This window comes from Urocitellus parryii, chromosome 15, assembly GCF_045843805.1.
Source record: "Urocitellus parryii isolate mUroPar1 chromosome 15, mUroPar1.hap1, whole genome shotgun sequence".
In the NCBI taxonomy this organism is placed as follows: Eukaryota; Metazoa; Chordata; class Mammalia; order Rodentia; family Sciuridae; genus Urocitellus; species Urocitellus parryii.
Genome location: NC_135545.1, coordinates 32,045,007 through 32,069,640, shown reverse-complemented (window position 1 = coordinate 32,069,640; position 24,634 = coordinate 32,045,007). Strand labels below are relative to the sequence as shown.

Below are 24,634 nucleotides of genomic sequence, written 5' to 3'. Positions count from 1 at the left end.
TTTGTGTCTAGGATGAAGACTCGCAGGTAGACGCTCAATAACAGACCCCAGGTAGATGGGACAGGACGGTTGAATTGGTGTCTCATATTTCACGGAAAATAATCATTCTTTAAAAATCTGGTAAAATATCCCAATTGTCAAGTGTCATATACAGTACACAGGAGCACCCTGGTCCTGGGTGACCTCTGCTATCAAAGAAAGGTCACGAAAAAGAAGTCAAGCGATACTCATGACCAGCACTCCCTCCTACCCCCAGATGGCGCGGGTGGCGAGGTGGACCCCAAGGGTCTCCCAGAGGGTCCTGTGCCCACGGCGAGGTGGTCGGATCCCTTTCTGGGTGTGTGCTCTTGTCAGCCCAGGCGAAGGGGTCTCCCAGGTGGGGTGCCCCTGTTCCAGGGGCAACTACCTTCCTCCAAAGAGGAGCAGCTGAGCGACTTCCTGTGGCAGGTGGCCGGGGAGAGTGCGTGACAGCCTCTCCCCTCTTATCCCTTTGCCCTGGGACAGAACTTAGTGAGCTTCTCTGGTCACGTCAGTCTGGGTCAGGGAACCCCACGGCACAGGCCGATGGATGCCCAGCGCCCCGGACTGAGGGCCGACTCCACCCCTTAGGAGCTGAGACCTTGAACGGGAGCCATTGAAAGGCCTGGTCTTAGTCTGCTCACGGGGGACACCAGGCGACAGGAGCCCACCCTGCCGTCCTCCTGGGGCAGCCGGGAGGCGACGTGGGTGAAAGTGCTTCATTGAAAAATAAATAAATGCCAACACCTAAGAGGAACTGTCACCAAGGGAGGAGCAGCCACACCTGCTGGGTGTGGAACAGGACAGGCCACACCTTTCCCAGGGCCCAGGACACTTGGGCTGGAGCTGGCCTTCGTGAATGGAAAGACCCAAAGTCTCCTGATTTCCCTGATTCAGCAGGGACTCCCTAGGGCCCTCCCTCAGGGACAAACCCGGCAGGTACAGAGTCACCCCCATCTCAGGCCCCACCCCTTCTCCATGTGTCCCCTCCGTTCCCCCGTGTAATGCAGTGGCCTCTTTTATTTTGCAGAGGGGCTGCCCTCGTCAGAACAGCAGGGCGCCATCTGTGTGTCCAGCGAGGGCACAAGACACTCAGACCACAAACAGAAACCCACAGCCACCCGTCGGTCCCCACGGAACTGAAGCCAGCCACCACCCGAGGGCCCCGCTGGCCCGTGAGTGAATCCCCGGGATCTCCACGCCACCCACTGCTCTTGGCTGGGGGGCCAGGTGCTTGGTCCCACCTCCCCCCATCTCCAGGTGCCAAGTTCGTTTATGAAGAGACGCAAAAGGGAGACTCAGGGCCAGTCCCCATGGCTCAAGAGCCCCGGCTGGGAAGGGCCTTGCAGGTGTGAGTGGACAGTGATCACCACGGCCTTTCAGGCTGTCCCTGGGCAGCCACCTGGCCCCATGGGGACAGCAGAGAGTCCTGTGAAGGAGGCACACACGCGGCTTCGCTGGGTCTCTCCCTGCCCCATTTACGTAGGAAGGTCCCAGGAGCCACAGATGGGTTTGTGGGCGCCAGGCCTCTGACACAGGGGGCCAGCACAGGGGGGCTTTGGGGTCTCTAGGGGTCTGCCTAGTGCAGACACCTCTGTGGGACCTGTTCTCTGTGGCTCGTCCACCTGCCTCCCTGACATCCATGTCCCCTGGACTATCTGAATACCAGAAGCCAGTGGAATGTTCTGGAACACACAGACACATCAAACTCAGAGGAGCCAGAGGGGAGACTATGAACGTTTCAAGATCCTCCAAAGTATCCATCTGCTGACTTCATCCCAACTCCCAGACTGAGGTCCAGCGCGCTACCCGGGGTGGGTGAGAGAGAGAGGGCCTGTGGACCCGCCCCCTCACCAGCTCAGCCGGGGGCTCTGGCTGGTTGTTCTGTTGGTTTGTTTTGTTTTGAATCTGAACAAAAGACCATCCTCTTGCAGTTTTGGCAGACCGAGGATTTCTTCAAAGGACCAGGGGATGTGGTGGGAGATTCTGCCTGAGCCATGGAGCTCAGATTCAGGGGCCTTCCAAAGAGGGGAGTCTCCCCCCAAATAAAGGGGGTTCCTGGAAGGAAGTCCTTTTTCCTCCTTTCCTCCTCTGCCCTGAGGCCTACCCGTCCTCCCCGCTCACAGCCCCCAGGCCGGAGGAACAGAGGCAGAACAAAAGTCAGAGCCACTCAATTCTTTGTAACTGGGAAAAGTAGAATGGGGGGTCAGAAGGGGCATCTTCCAGGAGAGGGACAACAGGACCGCGACCGGGACAGGAGGGAAGCAGCTGCCTCTGGCCTGGACGGTGGGCTCCTCCTCCTTGGGGTCAGGTTCAGATGGCCAACCAGTGCTTCAGCTGCACAGGGAGACAGCAGGCCTTTGAGACAGGGCCCAGGGGCGGGGACCAGGAGCACCCAGGGTCACAGCCAGCAAAGGGGAGACAGGAAAAACAGCTGGTCCCTTCAGTGCCCTCAGGGGACAGGCAGGTGGAGGCCACACTTATCACTGAGGCCTGGAAGGCACAAAGGCACCTTCCCAAATATGGAAGTGTGACACAGGCCCTGGCTCCTCACAGGGCTCCCTGATAGCCAAGTCCTGGGCTTTTTCTTTTTTTTTTTTAAGGGATAGACTAGAGCTTAGGCCAGGAATGTGTTACTGATGTCCCCGCAGCTCTTTCTTCAAGATAAGACATTCTCACCTAGTTTGGGGGCACCCCATGGTGACCACTCATGGAAGGAAATATAGAGTTCTAGGCAAATGTGGCCTTGGGTATCCGGGGTCCAAGGACCAGAGGGCAGGAGGACGCTGGTGAAGGCAGAGGGCAGGCCCTTCTCCTCCTCCACCCATCACCACGGTCCTGGGGGCTGTGGCCACTGTCACTGAGTTTTCGGGCTCCCGGGTCCTGCCACCCTGGGGAACAGCTGGGGCCCACCCCACCCCAACCCTGTGCTCCGGGCTGCACCGACCTGGAACTGCCTGACGTCCCTCTCCGCCACCAGGTGGTGCTCATTCTCCGGTGTGACTCCGTAGGCCACTCTCTGTGGAGACGGAGCAGGGAGGAGCCTCAGTTTGGCCCGGGGACAGCTTCCCAGCAGCCAGCTGGCACCCCTGGGACCTGAAGCCCCTCTTGGATCTATAGAGACACCCTCCCACTTGGTCCCCTCGGGTCCTTCATCCCCGGGACAGTCATCAGGCCTGCTCTAGGGCTCAGGCGCTGGGGAGGCCTGCGCCTGGGAGCTGGAGGAGACTCAAGGGGTCCCCTGGGGGCCTGACAGCCCATTAGGGGCTGGCACTGGGCCAACACACGGGTCACTTCAAACTCGGGTCGCAGTGAGAGGACATGAGAGCAGGGGGAGGCGCCTGGCTGGCGTGGGATCAGGCAGGGCCTCCCGAGGTGGACCCGGTGCAGGGACTGAGGAGGAGTCTGAGTCACGGCTGACCCTCCTGATGGGAGGCCCTCGGCTCCCAACAGGTGAGGAAGGAAGGTCCCGGTCCTGGCTCCCACCTCCCGGGGTGAAGCTGGCTGAACACGGTCCTCCCCGTGAGCCAGGACGGCGGCCGTCTGACTTTGGGATTTCGGTGTGATAAGGACAGGGATTTTCTTAATATAGTTCCTGGAACGGAGCCTGGCACACACTAGATTCTTAATACATACCTATCCAGTGAGCAGATCAAGGAAGGAGGGAATGGGATCTTTGTTTCACAAAGTCAGGACATGAAGGAAAGACTACTGCCATTCGTTAATTTAAAAAAGGGGGGTGGATTTTCACAGTCAAATAGCGGGAATGACATAATTTCAGGACACGGGCTCCATGTCCCCGGCATCCACAGGGACTTGTGCGTGTGCATGCGTGTAAAAAAGAAAACCACGTTAGAAGTCCTCGATCGAGGCTGCTCAGATCATCATGGTCAGGAAAGAAGTACGTAAACCAAGATGACCAGATCAGTGGGCTCGGGACATCTGTCAGCTTTAGAAGGGGACCCAGAAGTGGGCCCAGCTCGGGCAGTCTGGCTGGTGGATCCTTCCTGACTCCAGGGCTCAGCCTCTCCTTGCTTACTCAGGGGCAGGAACAGCCATGGTGACATGGTGACAGCTGGCCCAGCTCCTCCGTGCTGGGCCCTGTGCTGAGGACGTCCTTTCTCCTTGAAAGGTGCACAACATTGTCCTCGGGGACAGAGGTGGACACGGAGGCTCAAGGACATGGACAACTTGGCCGGGGAGGCAGATCTGTCTGGCCCCGGCAGCCCTGCCCTTCTGTCTCACCCCAACAGAAATGTCACCTCCCGTCCCACCCCCATGACCAACCCAGAGCTCACCTCCCAGAGGGAGCCCCGCAGGGTGAGGAACTTGTAGACGATGTAGGCGGGGACCAGGACCATGGAGGACAGGGCGATGCCCCAGCCCACCCAGTTGGCCCAGGGCGGGAAGACGTAGTCGTCGTAGGTGAGCGGCTTGAAGTTGATGATGCTGACCACCACCACGAACTGGGGCGGGTACGAGGGGAGAGGGGGGAGAGCACGGGGGGAGATGAGCCAGGAGAGATGAAGCAGGAGTGAGTGGATCCCAGGGAAAGGAGAGAGTGGGGAGGAAGAGAATCCCAGAGGGCAACTGCTGAGGTGGACGCCCACCATGTCCCCAGGCGGAGCACCCAGGGCTCCTGTCTGCATGGCTGGCCTCCAAGGCCCAGTGCCTCCTCCCCGAAAGCAAAGGTCAGGTCTCCACCCCAGCCCACCCTGGACACGCCACCTGGCCCCTGGGCTCTAGCCACACAGTACGCACCAGGAGGAAGGCAGGGCTCACAAACTTCCAGCACAGTCTCCAGTACAGCCCGGGCTTGAACCCCATCATCTGCTGGATGTCGTTGCTAAACCTGTCCACACCTGGGCACACGAGGGCACGCCTGTCACGGCAGTCCCTCCCTATGGCAGGCTGGACCCCCAGAGCCAGGGTATCCCCTGGGTCCCCCACCCCCGGAAGTTCTGGCTCCAAGAGACTGAGACTGAGCCGCTGGGGCTTAGGAGACCCGGGAAGGCACTTCATTGATGCAGAGCAAGGGAAAGGACAAACTCAAGGACAGTGTCACCTTTAATAAGCCACCCCAATTAGTAAGAGGGAAGCCAGGGCTCGGGCAGGGCAGAGGACTTGCCCCAGGCTACAGAGCCACATGGCCCTGACTCCAAAGCCTAGCTCTTTCTTCTTATTCTTTTTCTGAAAATAACAACCATGGGCACATCCTTTTTGCATGCACACGTAGACATACGTGGATGTGTGTCCCTGGCTGCAATCGGATAGAAGAGGTCAAACACTTCAAGAAAAGTCAGAACAAGACTGATACTTGGGTGTCCCACACAGGGGGAAAAACAGCAATTAGCATCTGACAGTTGATCAGATGTTTTCTCGGGTTCTAGAATAAGGTTATCCGATAAAATACAAGATCCCCAGTTAAGTTTGAAAAGGAATAGGATAAATATGTCTATGCAGTGTTTGGGACATACCTGTACTAAAAAATAAAAAAGGAAAAAAACGTTGTTTATCTGAGATCCGAGATTAACTGGGCAGTCTGTGTTTTGCCTGCTCTATCTGACAACCCCAGGAGGGAATGAATTCCATGGGTGGGCTCAGCGACTCCCATGGGTTCCTCTTTAGACCCGGACCTTGGTGCCTCGGGGGCCTCTGTCGCTTCCTGTTAAGGGGAGTTTGTCCGAAGAGGAGCTGGGGTCAGGGAGACTTGCTCCCCACATGAGGCCTGCCCAACTCTGGAGACTCAGGAGGCTGCCTAGGAACGGACGTCCTTTCCCATCCAGCTGGAGGCCCGGAGCCCTGGGGACCAGAGCTGTTCTCATACCGTAGAACCAGGACACTCCGATGGCTTCCATCAGCACCGCAAAGAGGATGGAGGTGCCGGCCGCAAACGTGTCCAGGAGAGTCAGCACATAGATTCCACCCTGGGGCACAGAGAGAGGCCTGGGGCCATCGCTGGCCAGAGGAGGCCACTGACTGCTGCATCTACCACGTCTGACCTGTCCCCTGACCCACATGCTCAGAACCCTGATAGGGGATGCAGGTGACAGGGTTGTGGCCCTACACATAGGACCTACCTATTTGCGTTCTAACCAAGGCCTCTGGGAGCCGTGGGCTCTAGGGGTGGGGGAGACGGACTTCAGAGGGGCTCTGCTGCCCCCAGATCCATAAGCAGCAGGGGTGCCTGGAGATCCTGGGGCTCAGAGGTGGAGGGTCCCCCAGAGGAGGGCCGTAGGGCGGAGGACGATGCTGGCCCTGCTCTCATACCCCGTTGCTCCGCGGGCTCAGCCCAGCCCTGCACGCGCCAGCTCCACGGCTGGGGACTGACATGCAGTCCCGGGAACTCCCAGTGGCCCGGAGTCCCTCCTCACCTTGGTTATGCAAAACAGGGCCAGAAGGAACGTGCCCACAGTGACGCCCAACGTGAAGAGTTTCCGGTGGCGCTTGAGCACCTGGAAGTCGTCGGCCAGGCCCGTGATGACAGCCTCCATGCCTCCCATCTGGAGGGAACAGGTGGGTGTGGAGCAGGCGGGGGGTGGGGGGGGGGCCCAGTCTGGGCCCCAGCTGCCTTGGGCCTCCAAGGCCAGGGCCTCAGGCACTGTCAGTGCCTGGTCCTACCTTCCTCCCCCCTCCTCTCCTCCCTGTCCTGCCCTGCTGTCAGTCAAACTCACACCTAGAGGGTGGAGAATTAAGTTAACCTGTCTGCCCCCCTCCAGCTCCTGATGGCTCCCTCAGCCCCAAGGAGACGGAGGAGCCCGCAGAGAGCGAAGGGCGTCCAGTGTATTCCCCAGGGGACACATTGCATATAAAAAGGGCTTTCTAGAAACATCCACCAGAGAAGAGCTTCTAGTGGGGGCAACTTCAAAGCAGCAGTTTTGGACAAGGACGTTCAGCTGCCTTTCTCATCTATCAAGTGGTCACCTCGGACTCCAGACTCCAGGTCCGAATGGCTCTCCAATCCTATTGCTCTGGGCACATGCATCCCCTAAGGGATGAGCCACTGGCTGAAGAAGACACAGGCCACCATGCTCCTGTCCTCTCGTCTTGGCAGACATTGTCAATCAAAGTCAGAATTCTCCCCTGGGACTCAACACCTGCTCCTGGCAGATCTATCAGTTAACGGAAAGGCAGCCGGAGGAAGCTGTTTGTCACACCTCAGGCACGATGTGCGAGGGGTGGTCACAGATACAAAAAGATGTCAGGAAATCCAATCCTGCATGTGAGCCTCACAGAAGGATCTAAGGAATGTTTTTGTTGGTTGTCAATGATGAAATAGAATAAGTGGGAGAGTGTTTGGTTGGACCAGAAGATGCCACCATGTCCCCTCTGCATTCAGCCCTGTCTGCACAATGAGGAATGCTCTTTCAGAGGCTGAGTCGGGTGACCCTCAGGGATGTGGGTCGGGCCCAGGGATGGGGCAGATCCTGAGCAGGGTCACTCACGGAGCTGTCAAGGCCCAGGGCCAGGAGCATGATGAAAAACAAGATAGCCCAGAATGTCGATCCCGACAGGGTGGAAATGGCTTCTGGATACAGGATGAACACGAGGCCAGCTCCTGTAACAGACATCAAGGTCCTTATCAATGGCTGGGACTACTGATCAGAACTACAGGGAGCTGGGGAACATCTGCTCAAGCTCAGCCCCAGAACACTTGGTCAGTCATGTGTAGTAAGTAGTGCTCACCAAAGGTCAGGAGATGACACATGAAGCTTGTAGGACCACAAGCAACAGGGTCCCCAACCACGGACTAAAACCTCCAAGACTTGATTCAAAATAAGCCTTTCCTCTTTATAAGTTGATTTTCTCAGATATTTTTATTACAGTAACGGATAGCTGGCTAACACAACATCAAGGAAATTGACCTCAAACACCCAGGCGAAGAGCAGTGCCTTAGCCTAGACAGCCATAAGCTACATGTGGCAAACCCATCTCCTACACGCCATGAAGGATCCACTCTTATTTTCAAAAGCAGGTGGTCCTCAGAGTCAATTAGAGGGAGCCCTTACCCAGGTCTCAGCTTCTTTGTGGTGGGAAGAATACAGGAAGCAGCAGAGAAGGACATGGCTCCAAAGTCAGACTGATGAATTGCTGGCATCATTGTTCACCAACTGGGTGACCTTGGTCCTCGTGCTTTGGTTGTCTTACTTTTGTCATCATTAAAGTGACTCTTACCTCTCAGTCTTGTGAGCACTAAATGGAATTAAGTTCCTATGGTTTGAATGTAGAGTTGTCCCCACCAAAACTCATGCTGAGGTCCGGTCCCCAGTATAGCAATATCCAGAGGCATTGGGGACTTAAAGAGGTTACTAGGTTGTTAGGACTAACATTTTTCTTGTAGGAGTGAACATTGCTCTTTAAGGACTGGATGGTTACTGGGAGAGCAGATTATTTAAAACGCTCCATGCCCAGCCCTTCTACACAGTCCTTTCCCCCCTTCTACTTTGTGGTGAGTTGAATAGCATGTGGTCCTCACCAGAAGCTCAGTGGATGTTACTGTCACACTCTTAAATCTCTAGATCTGTGAACTCCTTGAATTTCTTTTACGCATAAATCACACTGCCTCAGGTACTTTGTTATAGCAACAGAAAATGGACTTAGAGATATGTAAAATGATCAGCATAGGGGCTTCCAGAGTGGGCACTTTGAGAACTGTTCCCCCTACTCCAACTCAGAAGAAGGTTCTGTTGCCTACCCAGGGCCCAGCGTGGCCTGGAATTCCCACTGACAGCCTCAGGGAAAGTCCATCAAGGGGACCGTTTGGAAACGCCAGCCCTCGCAGTCCTACAGCTGGGGGAGGGCTCTGCAGCCAGGAATGAGGTGGCTTTCTTGGTCCCTCCTCCCTTGCTGGAGCCAAAGTGGTCTGCTCACCCACCTTCAGTGGCCACGTCCTCGATGTTGACCTTGTGTTCATGCGCCATGTAACCGAGGATGGAGAAGATGGCAAACCCAGAGATAAAGCTGGTGACACAGTTGATGGTGCTGGTCAGTAGGGCGTCCCTGGGGGGAAGAAGAGCTAGTTCAAGTCCCCCTGACTCTCACCCTCCAGCCCTGCCCACCACGGATCCCTGCCCATCTGTGGAATCTGCAGCCTGGACCTAGCCTCCAAGGCCATATCCTGGTGCCACATGGACCCTAGTGACCTTCGCTGGGTCAGTAGCTGCTGGTGCAGGAAGTAGGTGACTAGCTGTGGAGGGAATAGTGCCACGCCAGACTCTGGTATCCAACTCTTGTTGGGGAATCGGGTCATGAGGCTTCTTCTTCCAAACTCTCCGTGGCTCCCCGGGGTCTCCCAATGGCTCACCTTGGCATCAATTGCTAAGATGAGCCAACCTTCCTTTTAGGGTCATTTCCCATGACTTCCAGGCCAGTCACTTGGCTGGTCCCAGCCCCGGTGCATGCTGCTCCTCACCACACGTGCCTTCCACCCCAGGTCTGCCAGCCGTGGTCTATCCAAGGCCGACCACCACGCCCTTCCTTCCCCATCCTGAAGCTTGCCCTGATGGCACACAGTCATCCTACTCTTTCTTGTACCCAAGACACTGTCATTCTGCTTAAGCCTCAGATGGGGTGACAGATGGACTCTGGTCCGTGCCCATCTCTGCAGTCCTCATAGCACCGGGCCTGCAGGGGGCAGCACTGAGAATTTACTGACCCAGACTGGAGCAGGTCTGACTCACTCTCCCCTCCAGTCTGACCTCTGACCCAGCCAGGCCTGATCAGCCCGGCTATTCCACCCCTGGCTGCCTGGTCATCGGACGGACAGCGCCAGGCAGCACCGTCTGCTCTGAAAGTCACACGGTGCTCCTCTGACCCGTATCCAGGATCTCCTGATCCTCCTGACCCCAGCTTTCCTTGATGGGTACCTCATGACCGTTTAAAAAGCATGACCGTTTAAAAAGACACATTCATCAGGACACCAGAGGTCCATCAGCATTCACAGAATGCCCAGGATGTCCACGGGAAGGAAATTGGGCTTGTCCAAGAACATCCGGACCAGACCCAGACCCCTCTTCCATCCCCACAGAGGTCTGAGCCTTTCACAGCTCGGGGAAGGAACTCACCTGTAACAGTTGTTGTCAAACTTATTGTAACTGGCGAATGCAATCAAGACTCCAAATCCAGCCCCCAAGGAAAAGAATATCTGAGTGGCAGCATCAATCCACACCTGAAAGCGCAGGCGAAAGCCGTCACCCTCTGCTGCCTACAGAACTGGAGCTCGGGGTGGACGGAAAGCCCCGGGGATGCTCTGGAACCAGGGAACGCCCCCTCTCCCAGAGACAGCTGGGGTCTCCCTAGCCTCTCCCAGCCTTGGGCAGTCAGGGGCAACCTCAGCCTGGAGGAACTCATGGCATCCGCTGAAAGCCCTTAATTTTCAAAGACAGTTTATCAGCTTCCTAGTTCTAAGCCAAGGGGTCGACAGGGCAGGAGCAGAGGGTCCTGACCCCCTTAGGAGTTAAGGGGACGACATCCACAGCAAGGGATTCATGAGGGGACTTTTCCAAGTCCAGGACAAATGGTGGCCTTGGAAAGCAATGGGGATTATTGATTCCATCTTTTGGGTGATGTGTGCACACAGCTGGAGGCCTGAAGACATGAGCCCCTCGCCAACCTCCCTGCCAGGTTTAGCCCTGGTCAACCTCACCCCTTAATATCATCACCCCTCTAATATCGTCACCCCTCTTCTTTACAGTGGGGGTCATTATACCCAGCCCACAGGAACTGAGCTGCAATTCAGATTTGAATGGGGAGATTTCTGTCCTCTCCCCATCGCACAATGAGAGGGGCACTCTCACGGGGGGTGGGGGTCTGCTCCTTCAGACTGCATGAGGGGCTTGATCTCCACATGTCTGAATGACTGGGGACAGCGAGACAGTTGTGGAACAAGTGGAATCATATGTTCCACAATTAACAAGGCAGATTCATGCTGGGTTACATTTCTGGCAGTTGCTAAGTAAATGGGTTTTCTCTTGGTCGTTGGTCTACAGCATGGTGATGTGCTGGGACATTGAGCGGGGCAGGAAGCACACTGGGATATAGCTCTCCTAATTCTATGTTGCTGCCGCCTGCCAGGATCTTTGTGGGTTCCAATAAAAAGCAAAGAAGCCCTGGAGAACTGTGAGAAAGTTGTTGAGGTTTTCTCCCTGGTGGGGACCTGCGGGAAGAGGCTGGAAGTGGTCTCGGCTATCATTTAAAGATGCTCAGGGCACTCGGCCCCTCCAAGATGGTCTCTGCACCCATCCTCACCCACTGCCCTGGACTTCATTACCAAATTCACCCCTTCTTCATTGCAACTTGGGGCTTTAGGCAGGACGGTGAGCTGGAGGAGGCTGCTGGGGGAGAGAGGTGGCAGGTCCAGGTGCTCTTTTTTGCTGACATGACAGGATGGTGGCCAAGGCCATGGCTGGGGACTAGAGAAACAGGGAAGGGGCGACTGGGGTGGACTAGGGTGCTGTAGGCAAGGACAGGAGTAAGCACCGAGGGCATCCTGGTCCCTGTACACGGTCTGGCCCACATTGCAAAGTGTGGTCCATGAAGGCCACTAAAGGGAACCACAGAAGCCCAGCCCATCAGACTGGGAAAGGCAGACCCTCAGGGGACCTGCCACTTGGAGCTGGAGGGGTCCTGTCCACAGCTGCACAGCGAGTTTGTGGCAGAACTGGGACCAGTTTCTCCCATCACCATCTGCTCCTAAGAACCCCCCTACCTTGGCCCAGGTCTGGGTGACACTGACCGTGGCCTCCTTTAGGCGGTGGAAGTCGATGTGCAGGTAGGCGTTGATGCCGTCGGAGGCGCCGGGCAGCGTGACGCCATGGACCAGGAGCACGAACAGCACAAAGTACGGCAGGGTGGCTGTGATCCACACCACCTGGCAACGGACGCGCGGCTGTGAGCCCCTCCATCGGCCTCCCAGAGAGCCAGTCAGGCCCTCCCGCCAGCTCCCTTCACCCAACACACGTGCCCAGGCTCCACCTTCAGGTCAGGCCCGAGCCAGACTCCAGGGACAGAACAGTGAACAGAGCTGGCGCGCCCGGGGAAGCTCAGAACCCGCGAGGCCATCTCCATAGTGCTGAGACAGAAGCTGAGGTCGCCATGGGCAAAGACCAGGCTCTCATAGCACAGGTGCCACCCCCTCACAAAGCCACCTCTCCTGGTCCCTTCAAGTTGCCTCAGGTAGAACTAAGCTTATCCCCATTTTTGTGTCCACTGCTCCTGCCAGTCCTGCATGCATCCGACCACAGGTATTTTCTGGACCCATCTTACAGGCAGGGTTTTAAAGATCTTCATTTTTTCCTCCCTCCTCCTCCTCCTCCTCCTCCTCCTTCTTCTTCTCCTCCCTTCTTTTTCTCCAAATTTGTTGCTTCTCCCTCTTTTCCTTTACCCCCACTTAAGCACCCCCTCCGAAGCCCACTGCCCAAGCAGGCCTGTGGCTGGGCAGAAAGCAGAGTCTCTGCCCCTTCTCCATATTAGTTGGAGCAGATTTGGGACAAAGTGTCTTTTTCAGAAATCCAAAGGGGAAGAGATCATCCTCAGACTAAGAAGAGCCACCTCACCCTCCTGCCCACCTGGAGGAAGAGATTACAAAATGTGGACGCTGAGGGCTACGCAGGCCTCTTGGCTGTTCCTTGGTGCCTGTGGCCACATGTCATAGTCCCTGGGGAAGCTCTAGATAAGAACGCTGAGGCGCAGTTCTCAGTCTTGAGTTTCTGATCTAACTGGTCTGAGGTGATATCTGAACCCAGACTGAACTTCTTCGGTGTATTTCAAAAACTTCCCAAGTGACATCAATTTCAAGGTTAAAAATCCCTGCTATAGGCAAACGCAGCTGTGGGCATCCTTGTAGGACAATACTGTACCCTGAACAGAAAATCAAGCCAGGGCCAGGGTGGTCAGACCCAAGGAAGACTCAGCTGAAACAGGAGAGCACACATAACTTAAAGACCAGGTGGTTCCTCCCCTCAAAAGTTCTGGCACTCTGCAGCCCCCAGGGTCTTTGCACGTCCCGTGGGAGAAAATGGAACCCTCAGCTCATGACTGAGAGTCAAGTTCTTTGTCCACCTTGAAAGATAAGGGCTCAAAACAAAAATCAAGACACAGAAAATAAAGTCCTATGTTTTCCATGCCTTCGCTTAAAGACGGAAATGGATCCTCCCTTTGTATGTTTGTCTGTCCTTCCCACTGGACCGTCACACCTTAGAAACAAAAGTTTCAAAAAATTATGCCCAGCACCTGGCTTGAATGGGTCCTTTAAAACTATTTATTGGATGAATGATTGGACAACTGGGGAGGTAAACGTGACCTGGAAAGGAAGCTGGTCAATCTGGGGGGCCTCACTCAGTGGCCCTGGACTGGGTCTCCCTAACCAGGACAAGTGGCTCCTTAGCATCAAACACAGACATTCCTCCCAGACCTTTGTGGGGGTCCTGTCTACTACAGGCCCCTACAATTCATGTCAGTAGCCAAAGCCCAAGCTGCTCTGCCCATCCCTGCAGGTCAGAGGTGACCACCCAACTGCCATCAAAAAAGAAAAATCAATCTTGCATTTTTTACTCCAGAGGATAGGATACTCCTTGGGCCTGGAGGTGGCCCTGCATTGGCCGTGTGTGAGGTTCCAACATGGGAACACGTCAGAGCGTGACTGAGCTGACCGTGACAACAGTCAAACACAGAGAACAGGAGCTTGCTCTGCCCATGCACACATCTTCAAAACTAAACCATCCGAGTCTTGTCGAAGGTTCTCAGAATTGATGGCTTATGTGAGTTCCGCTGCCTAAGACCTTGTGTCAAAAGTGAGACTCCTAGATCCTCAGGCCATAGCTCACCCTTGCCCACAGGAGCCCTGTATGCACCTTGGGCAAACAGAGGGACATTTGGGTTCTGTCTCTAACCTAGGCCTTTCTGCTCTCAGAATTCTCAACTCGCAATGCATCTCTGGCCACGAGAAACCAAACTCCTGTTAAAAGTTTAACTTTGAGTGCAAATTTTACTTTGAGCATAAGACAATGAGCAGCCCATTGGTCTTAGAAAGCATGTTCCTAGACCCCAAGGAATGTCACTTTTTTCTATCACCTGAAATTTCTTAACCACCTGATGTTTCTGCTGATAATTTGTGAAGTTCTGGGGGTACTAAACCCAAACCAATTGCTTATCATCAAAATGAGGAGGATCTTGGTTCCAAGAAAGGAAGGACTTTTGAATGACAGAGCTCTCTAATGGAAATGAGCTGCCCAGGAGAACAGTGAGGTAGATATACCTCACTTGAAGGTATACAAGCCTTGCAATAAATCCTGGCATTGGGGAAAGAATCGCCTAGACTCGGGTGAAGTTGGTGAACCAGCAACACCAGCATCAGCATCTCCAAGAGTTCCTAGACTCTCAGGAAAGGACAAGGAATTGGAGTTTTAACAAGCCCCCCAAATAATCCTCACATACACTCATGTTGGAGAAGCTCCTGATCCACTCTAAGGCCTAATAGAGAACATAAATGTCCATACTGCATTAATTTAACCTTTACTGACTTAGAATTTGTGGTCCTCTGAGCTGGGTCTCAGAGACATTTTCACTAATAATGAAGGCAGAGTTTTTTTTTAAAAAAAAAGATGGGGTGTGCACTATACACTTATGTTACTCAAGAAAACACTGAGCTACACGTATTTTGGTATATTTGTGGCTCATGTGCAAGTGGTGTTGTTCCAAACTGGATCCAAACAAGTTACCAAGGCAAGCCAGGACCAGCCTGAATTGAGACACTAGTGGGAAGGCTTGGCTAGAATTACGACTTGAATATGAAAGTAACAGGGCTATTTTTTAATTTAAATATTCTAGAGCTCAGGTTTCCTTTGAATTGATCTGGCTTTCTCTCTTCCCAGTAGCACCATCTCTGATCGAATTCAGGAGGTGCTCCATCTAGGGCCACCCCCCCCCCCACCCAACAGCCCAAAGGCTGGCAGTGAAGTGGGTGAGTGACGCTGATCCCAGCCAACTCCGATGTCTTGATTTCTCTCCAGGGAAGGGGAGCCTGAGGTCTGAGTCCAATATGTTCCCAGAGTAGACAGGGCGGGAGATCCAGAAAGTGGACCGAGCTCCAGCATGGCAAGCACTGCTCAGGCCTCACCTTCCACCCTGAGGTGCTGGATGGGCCAACCCAGTTGTCATTGGGTGTGTGGCCTGGGATAACCCCTGTCCCATTCAGACCTGCTCCCACCGTCCCCGGGGCCCAGGAGTCAGCATCTTCTGAATCCCAGCCTCCACTTGCCCAGATGGGAAGTGTGTGCATTCAAGATTCACCGCAGGCCAGTAGACTGGACTTCTGTCGTTCACAGGGATAGAGTGTGACTCCCCTGTGGGCCTCTGCGGAGGCCAGGAGAGTCCTGCTCCTGGTAGCTAGAGAGTTACAGAAAGCACTAACTCAGGCTGGGCTGGTCCTTCCACACTTCTGTGGCTTTGTTCACGTGGATCCTTTCGTAGAGAACCTCTTCCTTCCTCCTCATTCCTACCCATGCCTGTCCTCACAGACCCAGCACAAATGCCCCCTTCTCCACAGTCTTTGTAGACTCCCTCAATCCAAAGATCTCCCTTCCTCTACTCATGCAGCATCTCAGGCTTTTTGACCATGGCCTTTGGTAAGGAATACTTTCTATGTCAAGTTCAACTACACATAAACATATAGGCTGCCTTAACTGAAACTGAATGGCTCGAGACAGCTCATCTCTTCTTTATGCAATGCCCTCTGGTGATCTAGCCTATACCATTTTAACAACGTGTGGCAACCCACTAGGTTGATCTAATGACAGCTTAAAAACCCGCTGTTTGTACTTCTCTTAAGGTATAACCTGACCACATAATGGGAAATTATCTCCAAGGTAAAATTAACTTTAAAATATAAAGCAAGAAATGCTGGGATGTGACTTTGTGGTAGAGCGCTGGCCTGGCACACACAAGGCCCTGGGTTCCAACCCCAGCACCACAAAATAAATAAATATATAAATAAGCAAAATACATAATACCATGTGTAGACTGTAACCCTTAATATTAGTGTAAAGGGAGACACCCATATATAGCTCTGGATAGAGTCCCGAGACACTGTGACATTGGCTGACCCACAACCCATCCATAATGAATATAGACTAAAAGAAATTGAAGAAAGCATTTGTCTTACTTATTCTTGCATCATCGGTACTAACATCAAGCCTAGCACACAGTAGGTGTCCACAATAAGTTAAAAAGTTTACTAAGTTTGATGAGTTGAACTGAATTCAAAAGAATCCTCAATAAAGTATTAAAGACTTATTTACCCCCCATTCTTCAGTCCTTTAATAGATATTTACTGAAGACCTACTGTGTGACAGTTGTTGGGATGGTGGTGGTCCTAGACTGATTTTGCTCTACACTCCAGAATTCCTTCCAATCCTAATCTGCATCTCATTTTAGTCCTTCCTTAGGAAAAAATCCTGTATCCCCAATGTACTGATAGGAAATTCCACCTCTAGTTGTTAACAGATTACATTCCCAGTGGCTGTTGGTCCCCTGTCCCTGTCCTTGCTCTCAAAGGCATAATAAAAATTTCAAAGTACCAGACAGAATCCTGATGCATCCTGCTTTCCAAAACAGTCACTGAGTGAAGCTTCTTCCAAATTCATCCCTATCTGATTTCGGCAGACTTGCCTTGTGACCCCCCACCCCTCCAGTGAACTCCCATCTGTGTGTCATCCCCTCCCACTTGAACTCCAGTCTTCATCACAAGAGTTGCTTTGGCCATTGGACAAGAGACAGCATCATGCAAGAGAGACTGGAAGAGCTATTGCACATCAGGTCTTGTCTGCTTGGAACGTGATCTGGAAACCCAGCCAGGATGCTACGAGATACTCAGGCAACATAGAGGAGCAGAAGAACCACCCCGCTGAGCCCAGTCAACTCCCAGAATCATGAGAGTTAGATATTTAAAATCACCACTTTTCAGGGTGGTTCATTACACACCAATTGCTAAGAAAAACACTGGAAAGACATTCCCCAGCTTCATTCTTTTTCATACACTCAAGTTCTAGAACCCATAGGGATTGGTGTCCCCATGATATTCCATAGGCTAACAAATCAGTGCAGGCCATTTCCTGAGTATACTCCACCTTTAGAGGCTGACTATAGAGGGCAGTGTCACCCAAGCTGAGAATGCCCCATCTCGGCTGGACCTCCATGACCATCTTACCGTGTGCTTCTTTCCAAAGCACCCAGACCCCTGGGGGCCCTCAGCACTGTTTCAGAGGAAACACAAGCCTATGCATTCAGCTGGATATCTTCTGGAGCATTCTCTTTTACTCAAAATTTCAGAAGGGTGGAGATTTACTAATTCTATAGTAAAGCAAATGATTATGTTCCATTATATTCCAAATAATTACGTTCTATGCAACATTTGCATGAAGCTTTAGGTCAAAATTCAAGATCAATCAAGGTAGAGATGGGTCAAGTGTTGTTTTAGGTTTGATCCCCAAGTCTTTAGGGGTGTCCCAGTACCTGGTCTCTGCTATTAGGGGAATTTTGGCTGAAAAGTATGAAGAGCCCAGATCTACTTGCACCCCTTCACCCTGCTGTTGGGGTGACTCAGGCTTAGGGAAGGAAGGGATTCATCCGTGTCAATGCAGAGCTGAGGGCTGAACGAGGCTCCGTATTCTTAGAGCTCCCTTGTCTTTTCATCAACCACATGGTTATAACTAGAAATTTTTTTTTTCCCAAGGCCAAGCTCCCAACTGAAAGAAAAACCGAGACATTACCTTTCCTGATGTCTTCACACCTTTCCAGAGGCTGAAATACAGGATGACGACAACGAACATGAGACAGAGGAGGAGCTGCCACTGGGGCAGGCCGATGTCGTGAATCCCGCTGCTCTCGTGGAGATGCAGGACACCACGCCTGTGGGGAGGAGAGGTGGGGACCAGGGAAAACAGCGTCAAGGAGCATGTCCAAGGCCATGCTCACGGGCCTGTCCCACATGCACCCTGATGGAGACAGGGGTCAGCCACTCTCCCTGACTCCGGGGCACTGGCCGCTGCATGCATCACATGGACTGGCTCTGGTCAGCCATGGCCTGCACCCAGGATGGCTCTCCAAAGTGCCTGCTGCATGGCTGGTCCTGGGGACACAGTGATAAGACACGGAAGGTCTCTGCTTTCTAGAGCTCACCTTCTGCAGCAGCAGGTCTCTAGAGGAGGAAGAGCCTATCTTGCACCCCAGAGCATATTTGACGATGTCCGAGGTGCTTTCTGTTGACGTGACTCCAGGGGACCTGGACCACAGAGCTGCTCGACATCCTAAATGCCCAGGACGGTCTCCAATAACAAAGAATTATCCCATCCAAAATGCTCATCTTGCTGAACTGAGAATCTCTTGTCTAGAGACTAAGACAGGAATAAACAGGTCTCCTGTCTAAGAATATCTGCTAAAATCAAATATATGCATACTCTGTGTCCTAGCAAGTCTACTTGTAGGTATTTATCCAATAGAATTTATACATATGTTTACCAAAAGATATGTTCTAGAAAGTTCATCACAGCCTTGAGCATAATAACCCTGAATTGCAAAATACTCAAATACCCATTAACAATAGAATGGATAAGTTATGTCACATTAACTAAAATGAATCATTATACAGCATCTACCCCCAAATGGGTGAAACTCTCACACATAATGAATGCTATGAAAATGTAGTCAAAGTCAAAAGAGCACGGAAGAGACAGAAGTCCAATTCCATTCAAATTAAGCACTGTACAATAACAGGCAAAATTCACCTAGGGGTTAGAAATCAGAAAAGGTATGCTCTGGGATGGGAGAGAAGGTTACTAACTGGGAGGGACTCCTAGGGATTTCTAGGAGACTTGTCATGCTCTGACTCCTGATCTAGGTCGTGGAGACATGGATGCATTCAGTTTGTGATATTCATTAAGCTGTCACTTCTCTGTAATACGGTCACGTACAATAACATGTTTCTTAAGTAAGAAAAATATACTATATACATATAGAAGGCTTGAGAATACTGAGGCACCTCATACAGGGAAGGAATGGTAAATAGAATTGAGAACAAGATGTCCATTTGTTAATTAGAATCAAATCAAAATCCATTGGGATCAAGGTCAAATAAGACCAACTGATAATCCAGTACAGCAGGCTCCATAGAGGAATTCTACATCCTCACAAGACACAGCAGCAGGCCTGGGAACACCTGGGTGTGGCATCTCGGCTCTGCACCCCAATCACGCATCCCTCAATTCCGGCCTGTGGCTAGCTGGCCCATCTGGGCCTCACACACACTCAGGGAACTGCTGGCACACAGTCCCCGCCTTGGTGGGCTTCTGTTCTAACATGAGAGATAGCATTAACTGCAAAAGAAAGCAATAAAGTGTGGCAAGTGTTGGGAGGGTTCAGGGAGCTGCCGGGGCCCCAGAATGGGTCTCTGCCCCATCTTCCTCTGAATCTGATGCTCAGAAGCTATAGCCTACTGCTGGATACCTAGCCAGGCCCAGCTCCAATGTCACCTCCTCCTGGAGGGCTCCCTGATTTTCCCTGATCCTAATCTCTAATCCTTTCAGTTTCTGCGTTTCTTGGCTCATTTGTCAGCAGTGTGCTCCTGCAACCTGAAGGCTCATAGAGTTGTCCCTTGGTATCCGTGGATATCAAAATCCATGAGTGCTCAGGTCTCTTACATAACATGATATCATCTTTGCATATACCCTACACTCATACCTATGAATGCTTCTAGTAATCTCCAGCTTCCTTATAATACCTAATACAAATAAATGCTGTGTAAGTAGCTGTTATACTTGGTTAATCAAAAGTAAATGCTATGCATATAACTACTATACTGGTTCATTTAGGGGAAAATGACAAAAGTCTGTACATGCTCAGTACAGATGCAATTTTTTTTCAAACCTTTGCACTCCACCATTGGGCGAATCCTTGAAGACCCACCTTTTTTAAAAAAATCGCTGATATCAAAATTTTAAAAAATTTTAATCTTTTACGTCATAAAAATATTACTCTCTGGGCCCTGTTCTCAACCAATTAATTCATAATCCTTGAGCAACAGAACCAGGCCACCAGTGCCACCCCTGCCGATGCCAACTGGCAGCCAAATCTCGGACCCACTGAGTCAGAGGCCCACCCAAATTATAGGCTTCTTCTAGACCAACTTGAGCCTTCCAGAAACTTTCACTTTCCTGGCAAAACAAAGCTGGATTTCTAAACTTGAGGAAAAGAAGTCTCAGAAAGGCTCTTAAGAAATAGGCGTGTAACTATTTCAGGAGCCTGGGTGGTCAGAGGAGTCCACAGACGAGAGGCGGATGATGGTTTTTGCTGGAATCAGAGTAGAGGACGTGGGAGGGTCCATTCCAGGCTCATGAAGGACAACACATACCCTCCACCTGGAAACCCATCCAGCTTATCCTCAGGTGGGAATTAAAGTTTGTTTCTGGGACTGCAGGCCATGACTGATGTTGTGTCTGCTTGCTTCATTCATTCATTCATTCATTCATTCAAACAGACATCTAATATTTGCAAGAACTTGAAGGAAAATAGAAGACTATCATCCAAAATTATCCAGGCTTTGGGGTCAGACAGACCTGGCTCCCATCCTGGCCCCAAATCCTCAAAGGTCCTTTAACTAGTGGGTAGAGATCAGGGAAGCTGCTAAGCACCCAGAATGCACAGGACGGTGCCCCCTCCAACCCCCACCTCCCAAGAAAGACTCCTCTAACCCAAAATGTCCAGTGTTGAGGCTGTCAAGTGGAATCCTAGCCTGGAGGATGCAAATGTACGCCTTGCAGAATTTGAGGCCTGTCGCAATCCACCCCACCAAGCTCATCCCTGCCATTTGCTCCTGACAATAGCAGGCCACTTCTCCACAATTCTGTGCTCTCTGGGCTCTGGCCTGGGGACTTCCTGTTCCTGCACCCTAGGACACACTTTCCAGCCCAATTTATCAGCCTGGCAAAACTTATTCTGCTAGTTTCATCTCAGAAAAGAAAGGAAGGAAGGAAGGAAGGAAGGAAGGAAGGAAGGAAGGAAGGAAGGAAGGAAGGATCCCCTGACATAGGCTCTTCTCCCATTGAGAGAGAGAACGAGAAAGAGAGAGAAGAGGGAAGAGGAAAATCGAGTAGCTGGGCCTATCCAAAGACAGCGTCCTGACCCTGACTGATGCTTCATTCGGCTTCTTCCTGTGCTTTCGGGGGCAAAGTGTTGAACGGTGTCAATCACCATTTCCCTGATTTATTGTTAAAATCATGAAAAAAGCAACGGCCTGCATCTGTTTGCCCCTAAACTTGCTAAAATGCCTCCTAGTGTCCACTGGAATAGCCAAAATGAGCCTCACGTGCACTTGAAGGCCACTTTGGGGTGGTCACGGTTTCATCAGTGAAAAGAGCCGGACACCAGAGCTGATTTCCAAGAAAAGAAGCGAATCCGGCTTCCTCTGCAGGCCTGAGCTGGGGGCGGGGGGTGGAGGGGGGTTGCACAAAAATCCTTGGGTTTGGTTTAGTTTTCCAGCAGTTTAATAAAAGTGAATCATCGTGAGGGGTACAGTCCAGGCTTTCCAAAGTCTATGGGCCAAAAAAGCTCAATTTTTCACTTGACATTTAAAAGCTCAGAGGGTTAGGACTGGGGTAGAGAGAGGCTCCTCTTCCCCCTAGGAGCCAGCGCGGGGCAGAACTTTCCTATTGCCAAACACATATCCACCAAGGGTGCACGTTAACAGGTAAAGGGACAGCTTCAGAGGTTCTTTTGCCGTGGGGCCATGTGGCTTCAGGCCTGGAGCCTGGGGAGATTAAATGATAGGTTCCCTTAAATGATAGGTTCAATCCATCTGCCTAACAGAGTACAAGGTGGGGGCAACATTGGCCAGGAGTCTTGGGAAAAGAGAAAAATTTATCTAATCTCTTAGTATCAGGCCTGGGAGCCCCACTTGCTGGCTGCCCCGACTGAGCTGACTTGTCTTAAAGCAGAGGCCTTTGGACAGAAAGTTCATGTGCCACGGAAAATCCAGAGGCAGTCCGCAGCCTAGGACTATGCTCTCTGCAGCCCGTAGGCAGGGAAGAGGGGAGACAGACGTGCCCAAGAAGGGGTCCCACCTATCAGCAGGGAACCTAACTGGACACGAACTAATTGGAGACCAACTGGAGAGGAGAAAGCCCAGAGAGCTGTGGACGGGGTGGCGCCTTGGATCAGAGAGCTGGCGCTCAGATAACTCTGCCAGGGACCTAAAACAGAGCCTCTGCTTTCTAGTCTGTGAAGCAGGGTGATTTCCGCCACTGTGAACCGTGCAGATGAAGTGGGATTTGGATATGAAGAGTTTGTCAGCTATGAAGGTTTGCAGTGGGGTGGGCTAAGGAGAGGAGAAGAGGGGTGGTCTGCACCCCTCTTTCATTACACTCTCCAAGCCCTGCACACAGGAATGTCACCCTCCACTGTGTTCTGCTCACAGCTAGGCCTGGAGGAAGTGGGTGGCTGCATGAAAGGAACCATGGTCCCCAGATCTGTCGCAGGGGACCTGCCACTGCAGGGGCAGACAAGCCGATCATAAAGACACCCGTGGAGAAATCTGATACCAACCAGACTAGAGATGACCAGGCTATCAGTTTCCACCGTGATTCATAAGAACAGGGTTTGCCAAGAGCTAAAGAAAGATCCTGCTTTTTTCTGCCTGAGAAAACAAGGTGGGAGAAGCTCGCAACCACTTACAGGGATCAGAAACCTCCTTGCCCCCCAGCCCTTACTGTCTCCTGCCAGACCACACTCAATCTGGGAAGACCCAAGACTCCCACCAGCAAGCTCTCCAAACATTCTGGGGTCTTCTGAGGTTACATTCCTGGGGAAAAGTGAAGAAACCCTAGTTTTTCCATGACATGTAGAGATGTCAGTCTGACCTCCGCAGGTGTCTTGTTCTCAGACAGGTGGGTGCAGTGGCTAGGTAATAGAATCCCGGAAGTAGCTGTTAATAATAATGCACTTGTGTTGGCGGCCCCCCCGCCTGCGAAACTCAAGTCCCTGGACACAGGATCCAGCAGGAGCGTGTTTTAAAGCTCTCTGGGTGATTTTCACATGCAGCTGAAGTTTAGAACCACTGAGCTCAGAGCTTAGGCCTTGGGACCCAACTGCCTGTGTTCAAACTCACTTTCCAATGCCACTTTCAAGCTGGATGACCTTGGACAAGACCCTTCCTGTTTGTGCCTATTTCCTCATTCACAACTGGCTGTGGTTTCTTAAGGGCAATTCGTCTCTCCAAACTGAAGGTTATTTCCTAGAGAACTAACACCTCCTGGGGTCCTCCTGTGTTTCCTGGTACTGCTCCCCCACTCCACTCTCCCGCCCACATCAAAAGCCCCCCCGGGAAGCCACAGACAGGGCTGCATCCTCCGCTTCCCCCTCAGCCTCAGGCCTGTCACATGATCCGTGCCCTGTCCCTCTCCACCTAAGGTTTTCCTTGGAGTCTGGTTCAGATCCTGCCCAGGCCTCAGTCAGCCCAGGACGAGGAGTCTACGACTTACTCGTAAAACTCTGCTGCTGGCGTGAACTTGTACTTGGAGTACTTGGTGTGGTTGCCCAGCACGGAGCCATTGAGGAGCTTGGGGTCGGTGCAGTTGGGGCTGTTCCAGGCATGGCCACAGTCGGTCCAGGGCAGGGTCAAGGTGAAGGAGGCGAAGAGGTAGTAGAGCGACCAGGCGATGATGACGTTGTAGTAGAAGCCAACGTAGAGGGCAATGAGGATCACAGCATAGCCGACTCCTGGGTGGGTACACAGAGGTCGAGACCCAGCCCAGGCCCAGAGCCACCTCCCCCTGAGGATTTGGCACCAAACACCGCAGTCCCCAACCCCTACATCTCTCTTGTTTTGTAGCAGATTGCCAGTCCCACCACATTCCTTGGGCACCGACCACCCCTTTGCCTGAGAGCTCCCCCTCACCATGGCAGCCCTCTCTGCCTGTTTATTGGTGGGTCATAAGGTCCTTCATGGCCCCAGGGAGCAGCCACGTTGGAAGCTGGAATATAAATAAGTTCCCCCACTCCCTCGACCGGACCCGTGGATCCGATAACGAAGAGGTGTGTTTCACACCCTCTCCACTCACCCATGGTGGACTTGACCTGATGACACACACTTCATGGGCTGCCCCCCCCTTTCCTGACGTCATCTGGCACTTCCTGGGACCACCTCCCCAAATAAGTACTTACACTAAAATCCTTGCCTCCGAAGCTGCTTCTGGGGGGATCTCAAGCGAGCACTCAGCCCACTGAGTTTCTGGGTCTCATTCTCAACCACCTGCTTCACGTGCCCACACATGATCTTCCTGAATGTGTCCAACGCACCTCTAATGCTAATTCTATAGTTTTGCCTAGAGCAGAAATTATTTTGGCCTGCCCAGCACTGCTTTAAGAGATCTCCTTAAGTAACTCAGCCTGTGAGGCTCGGGTAAAAGTAATCCCTCACTTCCTTGATCTGCTCATGAGCTTGTGAAGACCTGGCCAGTCAGAGTACTGCTTTCTCATAACCACGATGATTGGTTAAGAGATAGGCATATGGCTCAAATCAAACCAATGAAAGTCTTCACTAAGAACTTTAATGAAGCCATGGATGCATAAA

At 52.3% G+C, this 24,634-nt stretch overlaps 1 protein-coding gene across 1 annotated transcript in view; it reads right to left on the bottom strand.

Annotated features, from left to right (window-relative positions):
• Positions 1-2,331: 2,331 nt before the first annotated feature.
• The window catches only part of Slc6a2 (solute carrier family 6 member 2), a 34,450-nt gene continuing 12,147 nt past the window's right edge, over positions 2,332-24,634 (bottom strand). Inside the window, exons 3-14 of the mRNA XM_026392277.2 lie at positions 23,544-23,781; positions 17,784-17,922; positions 11,753-11,887; positions 10,083-10,186; positions 8,894-9,018; positions 7,464-7,576; positions 6,393-6,521; positions 5,846-5,945; positions 4,780-4,880; positions 4,317-4,484; positions 2,966-3,037; positions 2,332-2,355 (exon numbers count right to left, since the gene is read on the bottom strand). Of these exons, the coding sequence (XP_026248062.2) occupies positions 2,332-2,355; positions 2,966-3,037; positions 4,317-4,484; positions 4,780-4,880; positions 5,846-5,945; positions 6,393-6,521; positions 7,464-7,576; positions 8,894-9,018; positions 10,083-10,186; positions 11,753-11,887; positions 17,784-17,922; positions 23,544-23,781 (1,448 nt within the window). The remainder of the gene's footprint in view (positions 2,356-2,965; positions 3,038-4,316; positions 4,485-4,779; positions 4,881-5,845; positions 5,946-6,392; positions 6,522-7,463; positions 7,577-8,893; positions 9,019-10,082; positions 10,187-11,752; positions 11,888-17,783; positions 17,923-23,543; positions 23,782-24,634) is intronic.